The sequence below is a fragment of the Protomyctophum parallelum genome (genome assembly GCF_964188405.1).
Source record: "Protomyctophum parallelum genome assembly, chromosome: 1".
In the NCBI taxonomy this organism is placed as follows: domain Eukaryota; kingdom Metazoa; phylum Chordata; class Actinopteri; order Myctophiformes; family Myctophidae; genus Protomyctophum; species Protomyctophum parallelum.
The window spans coordinates 13,282,352-13,300,754 of record NC_139697.1 but is presented as its reverse complement, the minus strand read 5'-3'; the positions used below and the strand labels follow the sequence as shown (position 1 = coordinate 13,300,754).

General features: G+C 44.3%; 1 protein-coding gene across 1 annotated transcript in view; it reads right to left on the bottom strand.

Moving 5' to 3' along the window:
* The window catches only part of tinagl1 (tubulointerstitial nephritis antigen-like 1), a 65,633-nt gene that overhangs the window by 45,363 nt on the left and 1,867 nt on the right, over positions 1-18,403 (bottom strand). The window contains exon 2 of the mRNA XM_083776152.1: positions 6,597-6,943. Coding sequence (XP_083632278.1) covers positions 6,597-6,936 — 340 coding nt within the window. The 5' untranslated portion in view covers positions 6,937-6,943. The remainder of the gene's footprint in view (positions 1-6,596; positions 6,944-18,403) is intronic.

Here is an 18,403-nt window from a genome sequence, read left to right as displayed (position 1 = left end):
GCACTGTCTCTGTTGATAGTGTAGTTACGTGCACTTTAAATTAGTGATTGTCAAAGATGTTAATAATTCCAAGGACCCAGCTTATATCGTCTCTCTTGGGTGGAAACCTAAACTATCCTAAATCTGTTACTTTTCAGGATTCAAACTCAAAAACAGCAAAAGTAGCACATGTACAGTACAAGCTTCGTGACGCATTTCGAGCTTGTAGACCTGCTACTTTTGATGCTTTTGGGCTGCCTATAGTATGATAAAGTATGGCATTGATTTATAAAAAAAACCTGAAAAAGTTAAAATTTGGAGATGGGAGGTTTCTTCCCAAAAGCAACAATATGCATTTGGCTACTCTTCTACTTCATCTACTTGTACAAGTGTCAGTTTAACGGGTCCCGTTGGTTCCATCTGCTCACTCTCAGAGTCACAGAAGGGCCCATTTCCATTCTTAACTACAGTATCAGTATCGTTTAGCTGGGGGACCCCTGTGGGCCCCCAGAACCCGGCCCACATTGAGAGCCGGTGTTGTAGTGGACTGTGATCTCCAGTAATCCACGAGCAGGATTCCGATGCTGGCTGCTGTTCATGGCCCACGTCACGCCTTAACCGGCTTACCTACAGCAAAGACCCAGGGCATGGGGGCCTCTACAGAGACCACTGGGCATGGGGCCCAGTGCCAGGGGCCCCACACGCTGCCTCATGGCCCCTGCATGCTCCACACCGGGCATTGACAAAATCATACGGCCCTGTGCTCTTTGTTATCATATCAAAATGAATTAAATGCGGCACAGTGAGATAAGAATTTAATTTCCTCACTGTGCTATTAACACTACGAAGTCTGAAAAAATTTCACTACTACTCAGTCGGCTGAACGGTCAAGGGGACCGTGTTTTTGGTGCGATTTGATTGGCCACTCTCTCCCCCACACGTCCCTCTCCAGCTGGAGAAGACATTGTTCAAGCCTGCATCCCATTTCCAACGAATTAAATCATAATATGTTTCTTAACACATGTTTTCACTCCTAAAATGTATAAAACTAATAATAGGCCTACATGTGAAAAATATATATTTTAACGTTGCCCGTTAGTACTATATTGCAACATGCCTTTTGTTGTTCTTTTTTTTCCTTCCAAAAGAGCAAAGATCACTTGTCTTTTCTTGTGTGTTATCGATGTAATTAATATATGTGACCCCACGCGATGTACAGACTGCTTGACTAGGCATGTAAACATGACATAATTGTATTAATGTTTAAGTGTAATGATGTTATTGACCGGATTGTCCGTAGTCCTCCAGCCGTTAGCTTACAGTTGCTAATATTATAAGCTAACAACATTACTAAAGCCAATGTATTGCATTAAATGCGGCCTGTCCGCGGTAAATTACTTATACAAGTGAGTCGCGTTATATCTACCTAAATTACCAGCCAAAGTACATTCCAAATAAACAATTATTAGCCACGTTATGTTGTTATATCAGTTTAATTAATAAAAACATCGTTCAGAATACGGCCGTTAGCACTGTGAATTCAACATCCGGTGAGGAGAGGATACGGATCGTGTATGTGTTGTGTATGGAAATCAGCGCATACGGATGTACCGGATGTAAGCCTTGCACACTAAATGCACACTAAATAGCCTTGCTAAATAGCCTTGCACACTAAATAGAAAGCATGCAGCCTGGTGATCCAAAAAATAAACTCCACACGTGAAATGCCACTGCATGTTGAGGAGAAACCCCAGCTCAGCTGCTGTTTATAACATCGAGCAGTTATTGAATTCATGAACATTTACATGCTTCCCTGAGAGGGAGAGAGAGAGAGAGAAAAAGGAAAGTTCCACGGATCTGGTCGCTTGCAGAAAAGTTTACAGATAAAGAAGGAGCTGAACTATTTTGACTGACAAAGAGCTGGCGATATTTAGCCTATATGCCAGAATAGGCTGTGGCTGTGCTGTGAAACAAATTCATCCACAGCAGCAGGCCTACATACGTTCCACGTCGCTTGCAGAAAGAACTGTTCTTTTGACTGACAAAACATTTAGCGGTTCGGGAGGTCTATCTGGTTGGAATTATTCCAAACACTTTTTATTTTGTATCGCGCATCGGCAAGCGTTCTCGCTTCATGGAAAGTAAATGTCGGGTCGAGTCTAACCGAGCATTCAATAATAATAATAATAATAATAATAACAATGATAATCATTGTATTCATATTCCTATTATCTTATCAAAATAATAAACAAATTCCAAGTTAATTAACCATCCAAACGTATATGATTTAATTCGTTGGACATGGAATGCAGGCTTGAACAACAACAACATCTCCAGCTGTCTGTTTGTGTGCTCTTTTTTTTTCTCCACCTTTTTTCTTTAGATCATAACTCGCTCATTTTTTGCTCATTTAAAAAAATTCAAAATACCATGTAAACTATGGAATTGGGGCTTTCATTTGGTATATAAGGCGCTATATAAGGCGCTCTCTACGAAACGATATCAAGTGAAAAGGAAATGTCGGGGAATCACCATTAACGTCACCATTATCAAGCAGCGCAAACAAAAGACGAGAGGGGGAGAAAGGGTGACGGCGGTCGATTGGGCCGATTATAGTCAGACTGAGTAAGAGATATATGCCTAAAATCATATTTACAAAACGTTTCAAATGGAAAAAAAAACAGAGATGATTTCAATCGAATATTTAGACAAAGTCATGCAAGGGGAACTTTCTCTGGACTCCATGGGCTAAGAAAATAAACGTTGAAATCTCAAATTCGGTCAGAACGGCTGCTCAGACTTCCTAGTGTTAAGGGAATTACTTTCATGAATTGCTATTAGATACACCACGTAGGAGTGGCAAGCAACTCAAAATAAGTACAGTTTTCTGAAGTACTTTTTTGAGTATAGGCTACATTCTAGAATGCATTACTACGCAAAATGCAGATTATGAATGCATTATAATCTACTTTATAAAACCGGTATAATTACAGATATTATTTTATAATGACTTTTACAGTATACAGTTGAGTGCCGTCCTACGTCCTACAACCAGCAATGATGATTGCTGGTTATTCACTTTTAGTTTTATCCTTAGGATCATGGTGTATTATAATTATCATAGTTGTAATACATTATAATAATTTCATAATGCATTATAATCCCTGTTAAAATGCATTATAGAGGGATTATAACACACAAAATGTCCCTGCCGACATCCCCAGGAATGCCATTACTTATCATGCAGGCCTGAGAGGGATTGGAAAGACCAACATTATGGTTTGATTATTATGTGGTCAGTGCGCTAATGGGTTAAGCCACAGCACAGAGTAGAGCCCCTATGTGGTATGTGGCTGATAGTAATCTGCCTTTGTAACCATGCCTTGAATATGGATTGTGTAAACTGTTTTGATTTATCCAGCGACACCGCGGCTGATGCATGATCTTAATATTTACAAGAAAGGGCGTTCTCCAAACCAACTCCACCAGGGGATCGAGGGCAACACATACACATGTATACGCTGACTGACTGGGAATTATGAATTCTAAAGCCTAGTGTGGGTTATAAATGTGTCGTGAGGCATGCAGTGGTGTGTGTAGAGGCCAGGGAGAGGCCTGCGGGAGACAAGTATAGGCTGATTTACGGCCATATATCTCTATCTGTCAAACACCAATTTTCCCCCATCAGCTGTCTCAGCCTCTGGAGGATGACTTCATGATAAACTACCAGTCTGTGACAAGACAGGAGAATAACTCAAACTGACAAGGAAGGAAATTAAACCAACGTGTTAAAGTAGGCATAAAGAAAGAAGGTTTGCTCTATAGTCGGTGACATTGTACGTCCTCCCTCGTAGTTCATGATTTAATTACGTTTACGGCATGGCTTTACAGGGGTCTAGCCGCCTGCGTCTCCCTGCCTGCCAGTGATGTAAAAAGTATTTTTTTCCAAGCAAAAGTATCAAAACTACAAAGTCGAAAAGAGTCAAGTATTGGCATCAAAATGCACTTAAAGTACCACTATCCTCAGCTTGCTTCAACCGACTCCAACCTATTCCCATTTGTATTCTGCATTGTTTTAATAAACAGCCTGCATGGCACTTTGACATTGTGATCATGTATTGCCCCTGTGACGTCATGTGGCAGCTAATTAAGTCTATGGATTTTTGAGGGGTGCCATCCCCTCCTATATATACCCAGCTGTGTGTGTGTGTGTGTGTGTGTGTGTGTGTGTGTGTGTGTGTGTGTGTGTGTGTGTGCGTGTGCGTGTGCGTGTGTGTGTGTGTGTGTGTGTGCGCGCATGTGCATGTGCGCGTGAGTGTGAGTGTGTGTCTGTACTGTAGCACGATTTGAGGATAAAAAGTGAGGACAGAAAAGTGAGGAGGCAAATTGCGATTGGTCGGAATGTGGATGACGATATTATGATGATAAGAGCACCGCCCACTTCACACGAGTATGATTACCAAGAAGTAATTTCCTGCACAACAAAGGAGGAGTTAGACAAAATGACCTCCTGTATTGTAACAAAAGCTCAGCTTATAGTTTTCCCCCTTTGAAATGCACGCGCAAGTCCATGCATGCGTGTGTGTGTGTGTGTGTGTGCGTGCGTTCGTGCGTGTGCACAAGTGTGTATATATGTGTGCGGCAGTGCAAGTGCATGCATGCATGTGTGTGTGTGTGCGTGCGTTCGTGCGTGTGCACAAGTGTGTATATATGTGTGCGGCAGTGCAAGTGCATGCATGTCCCTCTGCATGGCCTGCCACCTCTGCTGTCTACCGAGCGCATACCTGTTGCGACCTCTCTCCTCTCTCTCCCCCTTCGTTCACATAGCCTGCATTCTTTCTGCTGACCTCCATTCATCCCTCTACTCCCCCCCACCCTCCCCTCCACTCCCTCCCTCCATCGCCCTGTCTGGGCTTATGAGAAGTCTACTGTTCTCTCCACTCCGTTCTCTCAGGTAGCGCTATACTGCCGCTGCTGCTGGCACATTTTACACCTCTGCATAGACCCACAGGCAAATCAGCGGTGTGCCTTTAACCGTGAAAGCACATATAAATGGAGCCGCAAAGGTGGGTAATAGAGACAACGTACTGTAGTCGTATAGAGGGTATATGTGTGTGACATCATCATCATACCCGGAAGTTATGTAGGGAACGCCTACTGAGTGGCAAAACTACTACTTTCTGGCCTTGACACTGAAGCCTATACATCCAAACAGTCCTGTCTGATTGCCACTCACTTTATGCATGCGCATATACCCTCTATTGGGACTTAGTTGCAGCGCTAAAAATCAGGCATAATCTTTGCTATCTGCATACAACTACAGTTGAGGGAAGCCCAAGAACATTCCACAAGCTAATAATCAGTCTCTTAGAAAGAGAAATGCCATTTTTGAATGCAACACCCAATGGACTGAATGACGATTATAGCGTTTATTGGACGTGTAACTATATGATACTGTATATGCCTGAACTCTGAAATTGCCTGTAACTAATTTTATTATAACAAATCAGTGTTTTCATCTTGCATACATGTGATTGGACCTTGCTGATTGACTTGAGACCAGCTGTGGGTGCTGAACTCTGACCTTTTGAATGAAGTGAGTTGAATTTATTTGACGTGAAAGCTCTGATGAAGACTCCGAAACGCATAAGCGTTTGTTTGTTGTTGTGTGCCATTAATAACAAATGGAATGGAAATGTTTGTAATTTTGGATGTGCTACTTTTTGGGGATTTTTTTCAACTCCTATACTTTTGATCTGTATACTGGATTTTGGGTCTGTAGCACTGCAGTAATCCACTGAGAAAACCCATTGTTGACGCGCAACCTCTTTTTCTTATTTAATCAGATCCCCACTGAGAGCGTTCTCATAAGAACGTTCACTGTTAGTGTTGGGTTTGAAAACACAGCGGAGAGTCTGTGTGAAAGAAAACAACCTGACTTGTGATTGCAATTCAGTCTTGGGTCCCATGCAGCCCTGTGTCTGTGTCTGTGTCTGTGGCACGCTGACCTGGCTGTGGGAGACTGTGCTTTTGGGTCCGACGGTGACCTGAGTGGAGCTTAATCCTCTGTGACAGGCCCACACGCACTCAGAAACAGCATTAGCACATGCATGAACAGTGCCACGCACACACGCATACACGCGTCGCGCACGTATATACGCACGCATGCACGTACACACACACACACACACACACACACACACACAAACTCACGCACGCGATTGAACCCCAGCTAGTGTGCACTCCTGCACGCATGAACGCACATTCAACGTTGATTCCCTAAAACTACACTATTGGTTCTCAAAGCTTTAGGTCCTCAGGATCTTGGCAGATCTACAAGCTCACAGCGGGTCACTTCATGCCACGCGTACATCTGCTATTTCTTTTTAATATTTGAACATTATGGAAAATGTTGAATATTTTAGATTTTGTTTTACATAAATCCTCTCTTCTGGTGGTCCCTGGCACAAAACCTCTTAAGATGGGTGTCTGCGGCTAAAGTTTGAGAACTACTGCCCTACACACGGCACTCTTGCACACACACGCACACACGCACGCACGCACGCACACACCACTCCCCTCGCCTCGGCTTTCACGGCATGGCATGCTCTCCTCACCGATGAAGGGCGGCGCGATCCCCAGACAGTGTCCCCAGAAGTCGGGGCAGCAGTCGGACACGGTGCGGTTGCAGAACAGGTCGCAGTAGCAGATGGTGTCCAGGTAGGGCACGGTGCACAGGTCGTCCCGGCCGGGGCAGCAGGGGCCCGGCCGCCGCTGGCAGTACGCCCCGAACGGGTCCCGGATGCCCCCCACGTGGAGCGGGCTGGCCAGCTCCCTCCTGGTCCTCGACGTCCTCGACGACGTCCTCGACGACGAGACCACTCTGTCCGCACCGCCCTCCGCCGCCACCAGGAGCAGCAGCAGCGCCACCACGGACAACAGGACGAGCTTCGTCATCGTTACTCTGTGAAGAAGAACAAGACGAGGGAGGTTTGCACTGGTGATGATGATAATTAGTCAATCGGGGGAATGTCGAAAACAAAACGGGTTGATTCAGAGTATATCGCAGAGTATATCGCTGTGGGTGCAGGCACGCTTAAGCGTCAAGAGGTGGCGAGAAAACGCCTAGAGCAGGCGTCTCCTCCGGGTTTTTAAACAGCGGCTGGATGGAAATTACGCTTCAACTTGTAGCGTCGTAAAAGGGTTTAATTCTTTTTAATTTTCTTTGCTACAAGCCGCGCACTAGCGTCATTTCCATCCACCAACTGTTTAAAAACACGAAAGAGATGACTTTCTTGACGCTTAAGTGTGCTTACACTTGTTTCCGTGAAATGCACGATTGAGATGTTGAACTGCTTTTTGCGTATATACACTACAAATGAATTCAAAGACTGATTGTGTGGAATCAGCAAAATATAGCGGAAAGAGGAAATAGTTGGTATATTTGTGGATAACAAGACAACATCAGTGTAGGTGTAGGTGATATTCCTCTGAAGTTCAAAGACAAAGGTTTGTTAAAGTTGACCGCATGTAGCTCAGCCATATTTACATGAGACTCTCTAAAACATCACAGACACAGCAGTTATGCAGTCAAACATATTCACACTTTGCTGAGAGAAAAAGGCAAAGAGGTTACGGTGCGAGTGGTGGTGTAATTGAAGTATGAGTACTTGGCAATACGCTGTCCACCACCAACCTTAGAGAGAGACACGCGCGCGCGCACACACGCACACCGCACACACCGCACGGCGCACACACACACACACACACACACACACATATTACCGCACAGCGGAAGAGTCTAAACTAAGTTGGCAGCCGGTTCCAAATAGAAATCCACATGATCCTTAGAGACACGTTCATCTGCTTATTTTCCTTTTCCTTTTTTTTCTCCTTTTCTACCGCACTTTGAAACGGGCCAAAGGAGAGAGCAGTTAGATAATGACAATATACAGAGAGAGGGAGAGAGAGAGAGAGACACAAAGGGCTAGTTCAGTTCAGGCCCAACAACTTTAGGACTGGCCGGTGACGAGGCACAAAGTCCTCCTATAATTCTGTGTGATCTGTTGACGGGTCATGTGAGGTCTGGAGTTTGGGACTAAAGGCATGCTGCTTCTTCTTCTCCTCGGCAGCCTTGTTTCAGCTCCCAGCAGGGCCTCACAGCCACAGCCAGGCCTTTCATGTGTGTCCCCCGGGGGTCCCAGGGGCTCACCCCCCACCCCCACCCCCCCCCCCACACACACACACACACACACACACACACACACACACACACACACACAAATACAAGAAAGCTGCATGTCCTCTTGGTCATTTTGTACAAATATTTGCTGTTTTTATAAACCTTTTATTCCAGAGAGTAAAGCAACACCTTTATTTAAAAAAATAAAATAAAATCACACCCGTGTGAACTGAGTGGTGCAACTCCGTTACGTCATGTTGTAGTATTGTTTTGTAGTCGACAGGCAGGAACAACAAACCCAAACTTCCTTTTCCCTCAAACCGATTTTTCTCAATAAAAGCTGCAGGCTACGAGAGCTTTTATTGTTATTCTTCCGGTTTGAGGGAAAAGGAAGTTCGTGTTTGTTGTTCCTGCCTGTCGACTACAAAACAATACTACAACATGACGTAACGATATCATCCGCTCCCGCCTGGATCATATACCGAAATGAAACAGAGACCAGGCTTTCCTCCGAGGTGGTGGAAAGCCTGGTGGGCGAGGTTACACACACACATAGGTTAGGAGTTAGGACCTTGCTGTTCCTTGGAGTGGTTGCACCACTCAAAATAATTGGCCATTTTGAACCACTTTAAATCTATTTTGGACAAACAAAAAACATGTGTAGACCTGCGCTGCTAGTTAACGCTACTGTGTGGACCAGTAATCTGCAGAGATGGTATATATTGTAGAGGATATGCACATGCATAAATGAGTGGCAAATGGAATCGTATGGCAAAGTGACTGTCAAGGCCAGAAAGTATAGTCTTTTGCTACTCAGTATGATGATGATGTCACGCACATATACCTACTTATTTGGGCACTGAAAATACTACATTTATATCCTTCTGTACATTGAGGAATCCTCCTCGTCCATTGTTCTCCTCAGTGGTTTTATCACTCAGTCTGAACTTGCACATGCAGGCAGGGGCGGCCTTAAAAACCTTTATTTATTTATTTGTTGTCAGTGCATTATCGGACTTCAAAGCATGAACAGCATACACAGCCAAGTAGAAAATACACAAAAGCAGCTTGCTTGATTAAACAATTTGTTACTTTAAGGTTTAACTGGAAGGCAGCATTGGCTATACAATGATGCAATCGCAACTGTCAGCGCTGCTAGTGCAGTGAGTGCACACACTGGGAAGTGGGAACAATTACAACCAAACAACACACTATACTACTACTACTATTTATTTTTCCCCCCAAAAATTAAAAATAATAATCAATTGAAACGATTGAAACATATATAAGGCCGCCACTGCATGCAGGGCACTGACGATTGGGGGGTCATACCTATGTTCCCTCCGCCCTATGTTCCCTCAGCCCCGAGGTGCGCTGCGGGTCGGGAGAGGGTTGCGGTCAGGCCTACCAACTCTCACGCATTCAGCGTGAGACTCACGCATGAGACGTCTTTCACACGCACTCACGCCACACCCACCATTTCTCACGCACGCACAATACGCACGCCGAGGGGGGCATATAATGTGCCAAAAAAAGCCAAGCCGGCTCTCATAACAACAATTTTCTCCGCGCGGCGCGCGCCCATGTGTGCGTCCTCACAAATGGCAGAGTAGCCGTTCTGCATGAGATTATGCAGTAGTGTAGTAGGGTAACCTCCAACTCGTCAGCAGGGTCCCTGACTGTGACGCATGGAAATGAGCCATGCAGAGTTTAACATCGCTTCGAAATATTGTGTGTGTGTGTGTGTGTGTGTGTGTGTGTGTGTGTGTGTGTGTCCCGCATCGCGACTCGTTAGTTCTGTTCAGAGAGAGAGACCACGACTGACTGACTGAGAATGTTCCACTGAGGTGGGTGATTAATTTGTGATGTAGTCTGTTTTATCACATCAGAATACGTTTTTATGTAAACCAATATGGATATTTAATAGAAGACATAGGCACACATGGAGAAGGTGCACCATATGACCAATAGGAGACTGACCATCTCTTCACCTAGTGCAAGTCTTTCACTAATTTTGTTAAATGCTATTATTCAAAATGTGGGTTATTATTCAGCATCATATGCAGATATCATTTTCTTTTGCAGTTTAAACAAAAACAATATATCCACAAATATGTTGATGTGGCATATACAAATATATGTTCATATAGGCCTATTTTAGGAATTTTTTGAGTGGTGCAACCACTCCCTTTCGGAGCTATGTGTGTGGCTGGCTGGCTGGGTCTGAGCATGAAAACAGCACACCTGCCCGCCCCCCCGGGCGCGTGTGTTCAGGGGGGTCTGGATGTTCTGGGGAGACCCCCGAGGACCCCCACAGAGTTGCATCACTCACTTTTTTTTCTAGGGTTTGATTTCGGTATTCCTCTAAATCAATGTTAAAAAAGGCCAAATCAACATTAAAAAAGGCCACTTTTTTTGCGTCGAGCCTATTATAACACTAAAGTCTCACTCTTGGCTTTTTCTGAAAGTTGGCAGCCCTGGTTGCGGTTAGGTTTAGGTGTCTGCCCTGGGGGTGCGCTGCGGGTCGGGAGAGGGTTGCGGTTAGGTTTAGGTGTCTGCCCCGGGGGAGGTTAGGGTTAGGGTGAGGGAGGAGGTAGGTTGTCGTAGGCTGAGGGAACATAGAGCTGAGGGAACATAGGTACGGTCCGGGAGTCAGTGTAGTGAGGAAGCATTTCTGTGAACTCTCACTGCAGTAGAGATGGGGCAAGAGACACTTGGAAGTAGTGCCAGTGTTAATTGATTGGCAGGGTGCTTTCAATTGTCTAATTGTGCTTTAGTAGCATGTTGTACCTGCTGGGCCCAGGGCTATACACACACCCACAACATCAGAGAATGATGCTAGCAGAGAGAGAGAGCTAGAGAGAGAGAGAAAGAGAGAGCTAGAGAGAGAGAGAAAACGCTGGCATTTAAAAGCATAGCAAGTCCCAGAGTCCCAGACAGACTTGGCTACACGTAGCCTATAACTTTTTATCATTATGTACGTGTGTGGCCAATGCGCAGAAGGTTTTAATTACATGTATCATTATTTGTGTCAGCAACAGTAGCACTCAGCGTGCTAAATGACAATGACTCTGCAAACGGCGTGCTAAATGACAATGACTCTGCAAACGGAACTTATATAGTTAATGTGGCCATGTTCATTTGGATTGTTACCACAGACTATATGGGATCTGAATGTGCCAATGGGCTAATTTGCATACATGCCATTTTGGAAAGAACTTGGGCCACAGGCTACTTCCTTCGCAGGTGATACCGATGATATTAATGAAGGCTCTGTTCCATTCTGGTCAAACAGAGTCAGGATGCTGCTTTTGTGCGTGTTTGCTCACTAGAAACACTCTGCTACACCATGCAGTGGGTCTCAAAGTGTCCTTAAGTGGGTTCCAAATGGCCCCGTGCGGGTGTGTAACTCTTGAGAGTGTACAATTTTTTACATTCTCAGAGATATGGGGGGGTCCTTGAAATGAAATGTTTGAGAACCACTGCACACTAAACGGAACAGAGCCTTAATTAGTATCATCGGTAACACCTGTGAAGGAAGTAGGAAAGCGGCCCGGAATTAAGTAGGAAGAGTTATTCTGTGTACATGCTCATTGCATCCGACATACTAACAGTCCAACAGGCATTAGTCCGACACTCTACCTAAAACCCAAACCTTAAACCTCACAGGAAGCCACGGGTTAGTTTCAACCTGCCACACATGTTGGGAGCCACAGGTTAGTTTTAACCTGCCACACATGTTGGGAGCCACAGGTTAGTTTTAACCTGCCACACATCGTCGGGAGTGAAGGTGTTGTCTGACTAATGCCTGTCACTGTTAGTATGTCTAACCAACGTATGCACCCCGCACATACAGTAGGTTAGCAGTAATGATGAACTAAAATTGCCCCACTGATGTCGTTTCACTGTTCCACCTGACCAGACCATTCAGCAGCGGAGTCCTCCAGGGGTTCTATTTAAGCCCCATTCTTTGTCCCTCTATACATGTGAGCCGCTGGATGAAATGTTCTCCATAGAACAGAGACGCTAGGGGACATGTCAGGATAATTAGGCTGACACATGAGAGGTGACATTATCACCCAAGATTAGAACGCTATCACAGTGACGGAAACTAAGTGACTTCCTGCTGTCAGAGGTAATCTGTCACGCTAAAAAAGAACCTGACGGCGGACAGGCACGCACGGTTGCACGCACGCACGCACGCACCACACAGAAACACTCCTCACTGTGTTTGTCCTCCATTGTACAACTACCGTATACTCTGTGTATTTATGGAACATACAGATAATGGAGACTCCATCTACATAATGTGATGCCATGCTCGGGCATGTTGAACTGAAAACATATCAATGGGATCAGGCGATGTATAGGGGAGAGAGAGAGAGAGAGAGAGAGAGAGAGGAGAGGGAAAGGTGATCTTTAATTTGGACTGTCCTCAGTTATCAGGACTAATACATGTTCATGTATTGACAAAGTCATGTTCAGTTTGAATGAAGTAGGGAGAGTTGTCCATTGTACAACGCTTAGTGTCTCATGCCGATACTAGCAGATCTACGTAATAATAATAATATTTATTGTGTCGAAGGATATTCATCTTCACAGTCTGTTGAAAACACCCAAAACAAAACAACACACAACACAGAAAAAGATATATCACCAAGACAACATAAACATGAGGTCCCCACTGTACACAGAACCATCCTATCGGCGGGGCAGTTTGTTTAATGCCGCGGTGGCTGAGGGGACAAAACTCCTACTAAAACAAACCTTTTTTCCATGCTATTAGGTTCTGTATCTTTGTCCAGATGGCATGAGATTGAAAACGCAATACCGAGGATGATCAGTGTCATTTGATATCGAAAGTGCTAATGGCCTTATTGTTCATATCAGAAAGTGTGGGTGTAGGAATTCCGATGATCTTGGAAGCAATACGGGTAACTTATACATAAATAACTTTACATGAAGTATTTGCTGAAAACGTGAATGGATAGATAGATGTAATATGTTGATCAAACCTATAAGTCTATTACAGAGTGAGTCCAAGGTATGTGAAACTGTCAACCTGTTCATGAGGAGTGGGTTCGAGTGTGGGTTGTTTAACTTGTTTCAATGACCAGTTCTTTAGTTTTGTCCATATTCAACTCTAGATAGTTGTCAGTGCACCACTGTGTGTTCTGAAAAGTATGAGACCACAATTCATGGCAAGTTATGATTCGCAACATATAAACTAGGCTTTATGTATTCATATACTATGAAAGAATCCTGCACAACTCTGCTTGTGATCAAACTTGCATTAACAACCCCACCACTTGATGCAGTCTCACACAGTCTAGACCAGGTGTTTTCAACGGATTGTGAACCAGGGACCACCACCCTGACTAAGAATCAACCTGGGGACCACTGTTGTGTTGGAATGGGATATGGGCTAAGATTAGTGCTTCCGTAACACTTGCTATGCAATGTATCCCATGTATTTCAAATCACATTTCCTAGTAATAATGACTCAATCAGGCAGGCTGGTACACTTACCCTTCTTCAGATTCTAACTGTCTTTTCTGTGGAATTTCTTAACCTCAGACTTCCCAGTATAGGCAGCCTAGCTATAACTGACAACATTGATGCACTTCCACAGAACAGTGCACAAATGTTTAGTCCACTGGTGGAAGCTATATGTTACTAAATGCATGATCAGGGACCACATGCAATACCTTCACGGACCACCTGTGGTCTGTCCACGGACCACCTGTTGAAAACCCCTACCATAGACGACCAGAGATCTCTGCCTATAACGATACATCTGGCGACGTCTACATTCAATGTATTGACTAAGTTAGGTTTGGCTAAAGGTGGGTGCAAACAATTTGGAGATGTAAAAACAAAGACATTAAGGCCGGGCAGTCCTTTCATATATTGGCATAGCTGTGGCATCAGGATTGGTTTGGTTTGCAAAGCAGTGTACTGTAGGTGTGTTGGAACAAGACTGTCTGTCCGTGTCCGCCGCGCATTGAATACAACTTGAATACACCGTCTCGTGGCCACACAGTCAAATCTGGAGCGTTTATTTAACTCTGGGTGTAAAAGAAAAGGACCCATACGGGTCACTCCACATTTCACTGTGCAGTAGGGATTATAGCGATGTGTTTGTGTGTAAACTCCCAACTCTCACTTTCGAAATTCGAAGGCCAACAAAGGACAAACAAGTCATCGTGCGTGCGTGCGCGCTCACGCGCGCGTGTGTGTGTGTGTGGGCCTGCGTGCGTGCGTGTGTTTTACTCAGGCTCAGGTTACTGTACAGGGGACCAGACGAGGGGCCCGGGACAAAAGGAGCGGGTCGGCCACCGCTTACATAAATAGAATCTTTATTAATTACCCAATCAGGACTCAGGACACAATGGACCCTCGGGTGCATAAAGCCACGCTCCGGAAAAGCTCTTTTGCTGTGCTGTTTTCTGCATGACTGCCCCTTCAGTTGACATGGCTACACGTGCACATGCACGCACGCACACACGCACACACACACACGCACACACACACACACACACACACACACCACTGAGTGGCGCATAGTGGCATGGGCATGTTCCCTCTTTTTGGACTGGTCTGAAGTGTTTTGTCAAGCAGCGCATGCAGGACAATAGATAGCCTCTATATAGATCTAGAACAAGCTGCTACAAAACAGTAGAATTCCCTTATTCAAAATGTACTTGAGGACAAAGGTTTCGGCATCAATACTATGTGGTAGGCCTACTCATTATGCAGATAATTTAACAAGGTGTCCCATTGTATAACTATTCAAATCTTTTGAAAATAGCAGATCTACCAGCTCACAATGCATTGTAGAGCTTATAGATCCTTTCAAATTGGCTGAAGTGGTTAATGTAATTTTTTAAATAATAATTCAAATCTACGATGTAACTGATAAACTAAAGTTTTCTAATAATGTCTAATAATTGTATAGTTGACTAAAAGGTACAATATTTGAGATGTAGCGGAGTGGAAGTAAAAGTATTGCAAATTGGAAATACTCTGAAGTCTGAAGTGAGTGGTGCAGTACTGTACTGTACTGTACTGTACTGTACTGTACTGTACTGTACTGTACTGTACTGTACTGTACTGTACTGTACTGTACTGTACTGTACTGTACTGTACTGTGCTGTGCTGTGCTGTACTGTACTGTACTGTACTGTGCTGTGCTGTGCTGCGCTGTGCTGTGCTGTACTGTACTGTACTGTACTGTACTGTACTGTACTGTACTGTACTGTACTGTACTGTACTGTACTGTACAAGCCCTCCTCCCTGGCCTCAAGGGTCAACAAACGCCAGACAGACAGACAGACAGACAGACAGACAGACAGACAGACAGACAGACAGACAGACAGACAGACAGACAGACAGACAGACAGTCAGACAGTCAGACAGAGCCAGGGACACACACATAGCTGTCTATAGGAGTGGCTAGCACCACTCAAAAATATATATTTCAAAATTGTACTTGAGTACAATACTTGAGTGTAACAACCAGCACATGATCCTGCTGTATGATCTGCTATAGGGCCCATACAGTACATGGGGTCAGACTCTGTAGTGTAACCAACTAACACCTCAGTGACATTATGCAAGTGTTGAGGACAACACTGGCTGTCAACAGCAGCTCCTCATCTGAGCACCATATGATGTGTATTATGTAAACAATAAGTAGAGGCCACACAGGGAGGTCACCAGGGGAGCGTCATGGGGGGGTTTCCAATTGGAAAGGAGTGGACAATTAGAATAGAATAAAAAAAATACGTTCAGAAATAGAGGGATGGAATCTAAACAGAGGGGATCTGTTAGTGGCTCTTAGATGGGTGCTCTTTGGTGATACAGGTAAAACTATATAGACAAAAGGTATCTTTCCTCCAAGTTGTACTGCTTGTCAAGGTGTAAGTTGCAGACTTGAAAAGAAAAGAAGGGAATCCAAGGCACTCCGTCTTTGATGAAAAATATATTAGTTTATTTGATGAGCAAGGCAAATAAAGTTACAGGACCTACGCGTTTCGACCAAAAGGTCTTCGTCAGGGTCTATCTCAGGGTCTATCTCCGTCTTTGGTGAAAAATGTAATAGTTTATTTGATGAGCAAGGCAAATAAAGTTAAAGGACCTACGTGTTTCGACCAAAAGGTCTTCGTCAGCGTCTATCTCAGATAGACCCTGACGAAGACCTTTTTGTCCCCAAAAAAATAAGTTCCTAAGATTATTGTACAAGTTTAACCAATTTCAACCTGCCATCCGTATTTTGGGCATGTCATTATTGTACAAAATAAATAAAAAGAAAATCATCCAGGTGCTCGATGGAGATGCAAAAAGTAACAGTGAAAAGTATAGGCTGGTGCTTCAAAGATCAGCGGGAGTGGAATACTAAAGACAAAGCGGTGTTCCGAGCACTCAAAACATTAAAAATTAGGACAGGGTGGATAAAAATAGATGTACTTTATTTATAAAAAGGTTAAAAGAAGCCGACATGTTTGGACTGTCTCACACAGAGTCTTCATCAGGGCAAGAATGAAATAAAAATACATGATGGACGAGCTCAAGAGTTCCAGCCCAGGAAGGCTAACCCCTGCGTAAATCTTCCAACCCCTACTGGTATACCAGTAGTACTACTAAGAATATTTAAAAATATCTCTGTAACAAGCCTAAACACCAGCACGTTTTTAAACCTTGTTATAATGTTGTGAACGTGCTTGTTGTGGTGGTCATTCAACTCATCTCATGTCACGATGTGGTGTTTGAAAGTTACCTGCCCTGCAGTTAACGTCAGTCACGTGACGTGACGACCATGATATAAGGGAGGTTATCACATACTGATTACTATCACCTGATGAAGGCCGTTCACGGCCGAAACGTTGTGTGTCTTAATTTAATGGTGTTTTTAACACAAATAAACACTATTGGAGCTTCTACTTCTTCACTGTATACAGTAGTACTAGGCCATGGCATGCTCCGCACCGCACTACCCCTAGCCTAGAATAACATTGTTGCTGTCAGGCAGAAATCTGTTATCTCCATATTCTAACTTTTTGTGGGGGTTTTTTCCTGTAAATTAACGACCTATACTTGATCACACTGCAGCATCACACAAAATCTGCAAGGTCAAAACGCGGCTTGAAACGCACCTCGAAAAAAGTTTTGAGCTTGTAGATCTGCTATACTTTTGCATAAAAGAATATAGTAGAATCCTGAAAAGTAATGTTACAAGTTTTGGACATATGGGGTTTCCACCCGACATCGAAATGTTGTCGTTTTGTCTGCACCATTTAATTCGACGGTGATTGGTTAGAATAAAATTCAAATAAAATAATGTTCTGGATTGCAGCTTTAAACTGTGAAACCAACCGTTAAAAATGAACCCATGAAAGGGTCCCGGATCTGAATGCATATATAACGGTCCTCAATACATAATGTACTGGTGTCAGCTGCTCCTTCTCAGCATGCATATATGAAACTAATCAAACTATAGGGTGTACAACAGTACAGTGATTGAATTACACACAGTAAAAGCCACAGGGTTCTTTTAGCCATTTGTAACTCTTGACAATGCAACAGATGCAACCAAACGGACCCTTACAGGGTCCGTTTGGTTACATCTGTACATTGTCAGAGTTAAATGGACACTGCATATTTTACTGTACGCAGGCTGTGCCATATGGCTCCTCATCAGCGTCGCAGACAGACAGCTGCTCCGAGGACAGATGAACCCACGCTATACAGTATGTCTCTCACACGCGCGCACACACACGCGCACACACGCACACACACACACGCACACGCTCATACACGCACCAGACTGTGCTCCAGGACGAAATGACTGAGACGGCCAGCTGAAAATGGCGAGGGGGCACACATCATTTTTATATAGTAATGATGACAATAGACAATGATGTACGTATATAATATATACAACTTAAACTGAGGGGGGCAGAATTTGCAACTGAACGTTGGCACCCTGCAGGCACCCCTGTGGCGCCGGGCCTGGCATGCATGCACACGCACGTGTACACACACACACACACACACACACACACACACACACGCATACGCGCTCTCACAGCTATCTGCCGAGCCACTCGTATATTCAGTCTGCGTGGAGAGAGCTGATGAACTTTGTAACAGTGCGCGTGTCTCTGGCCGGCAGATAAAGTGTGTGCGTGTTGGCAGTGAGTGGAAGAGCACTGCTGGTCCTTGAACATTATCAACAGAGTG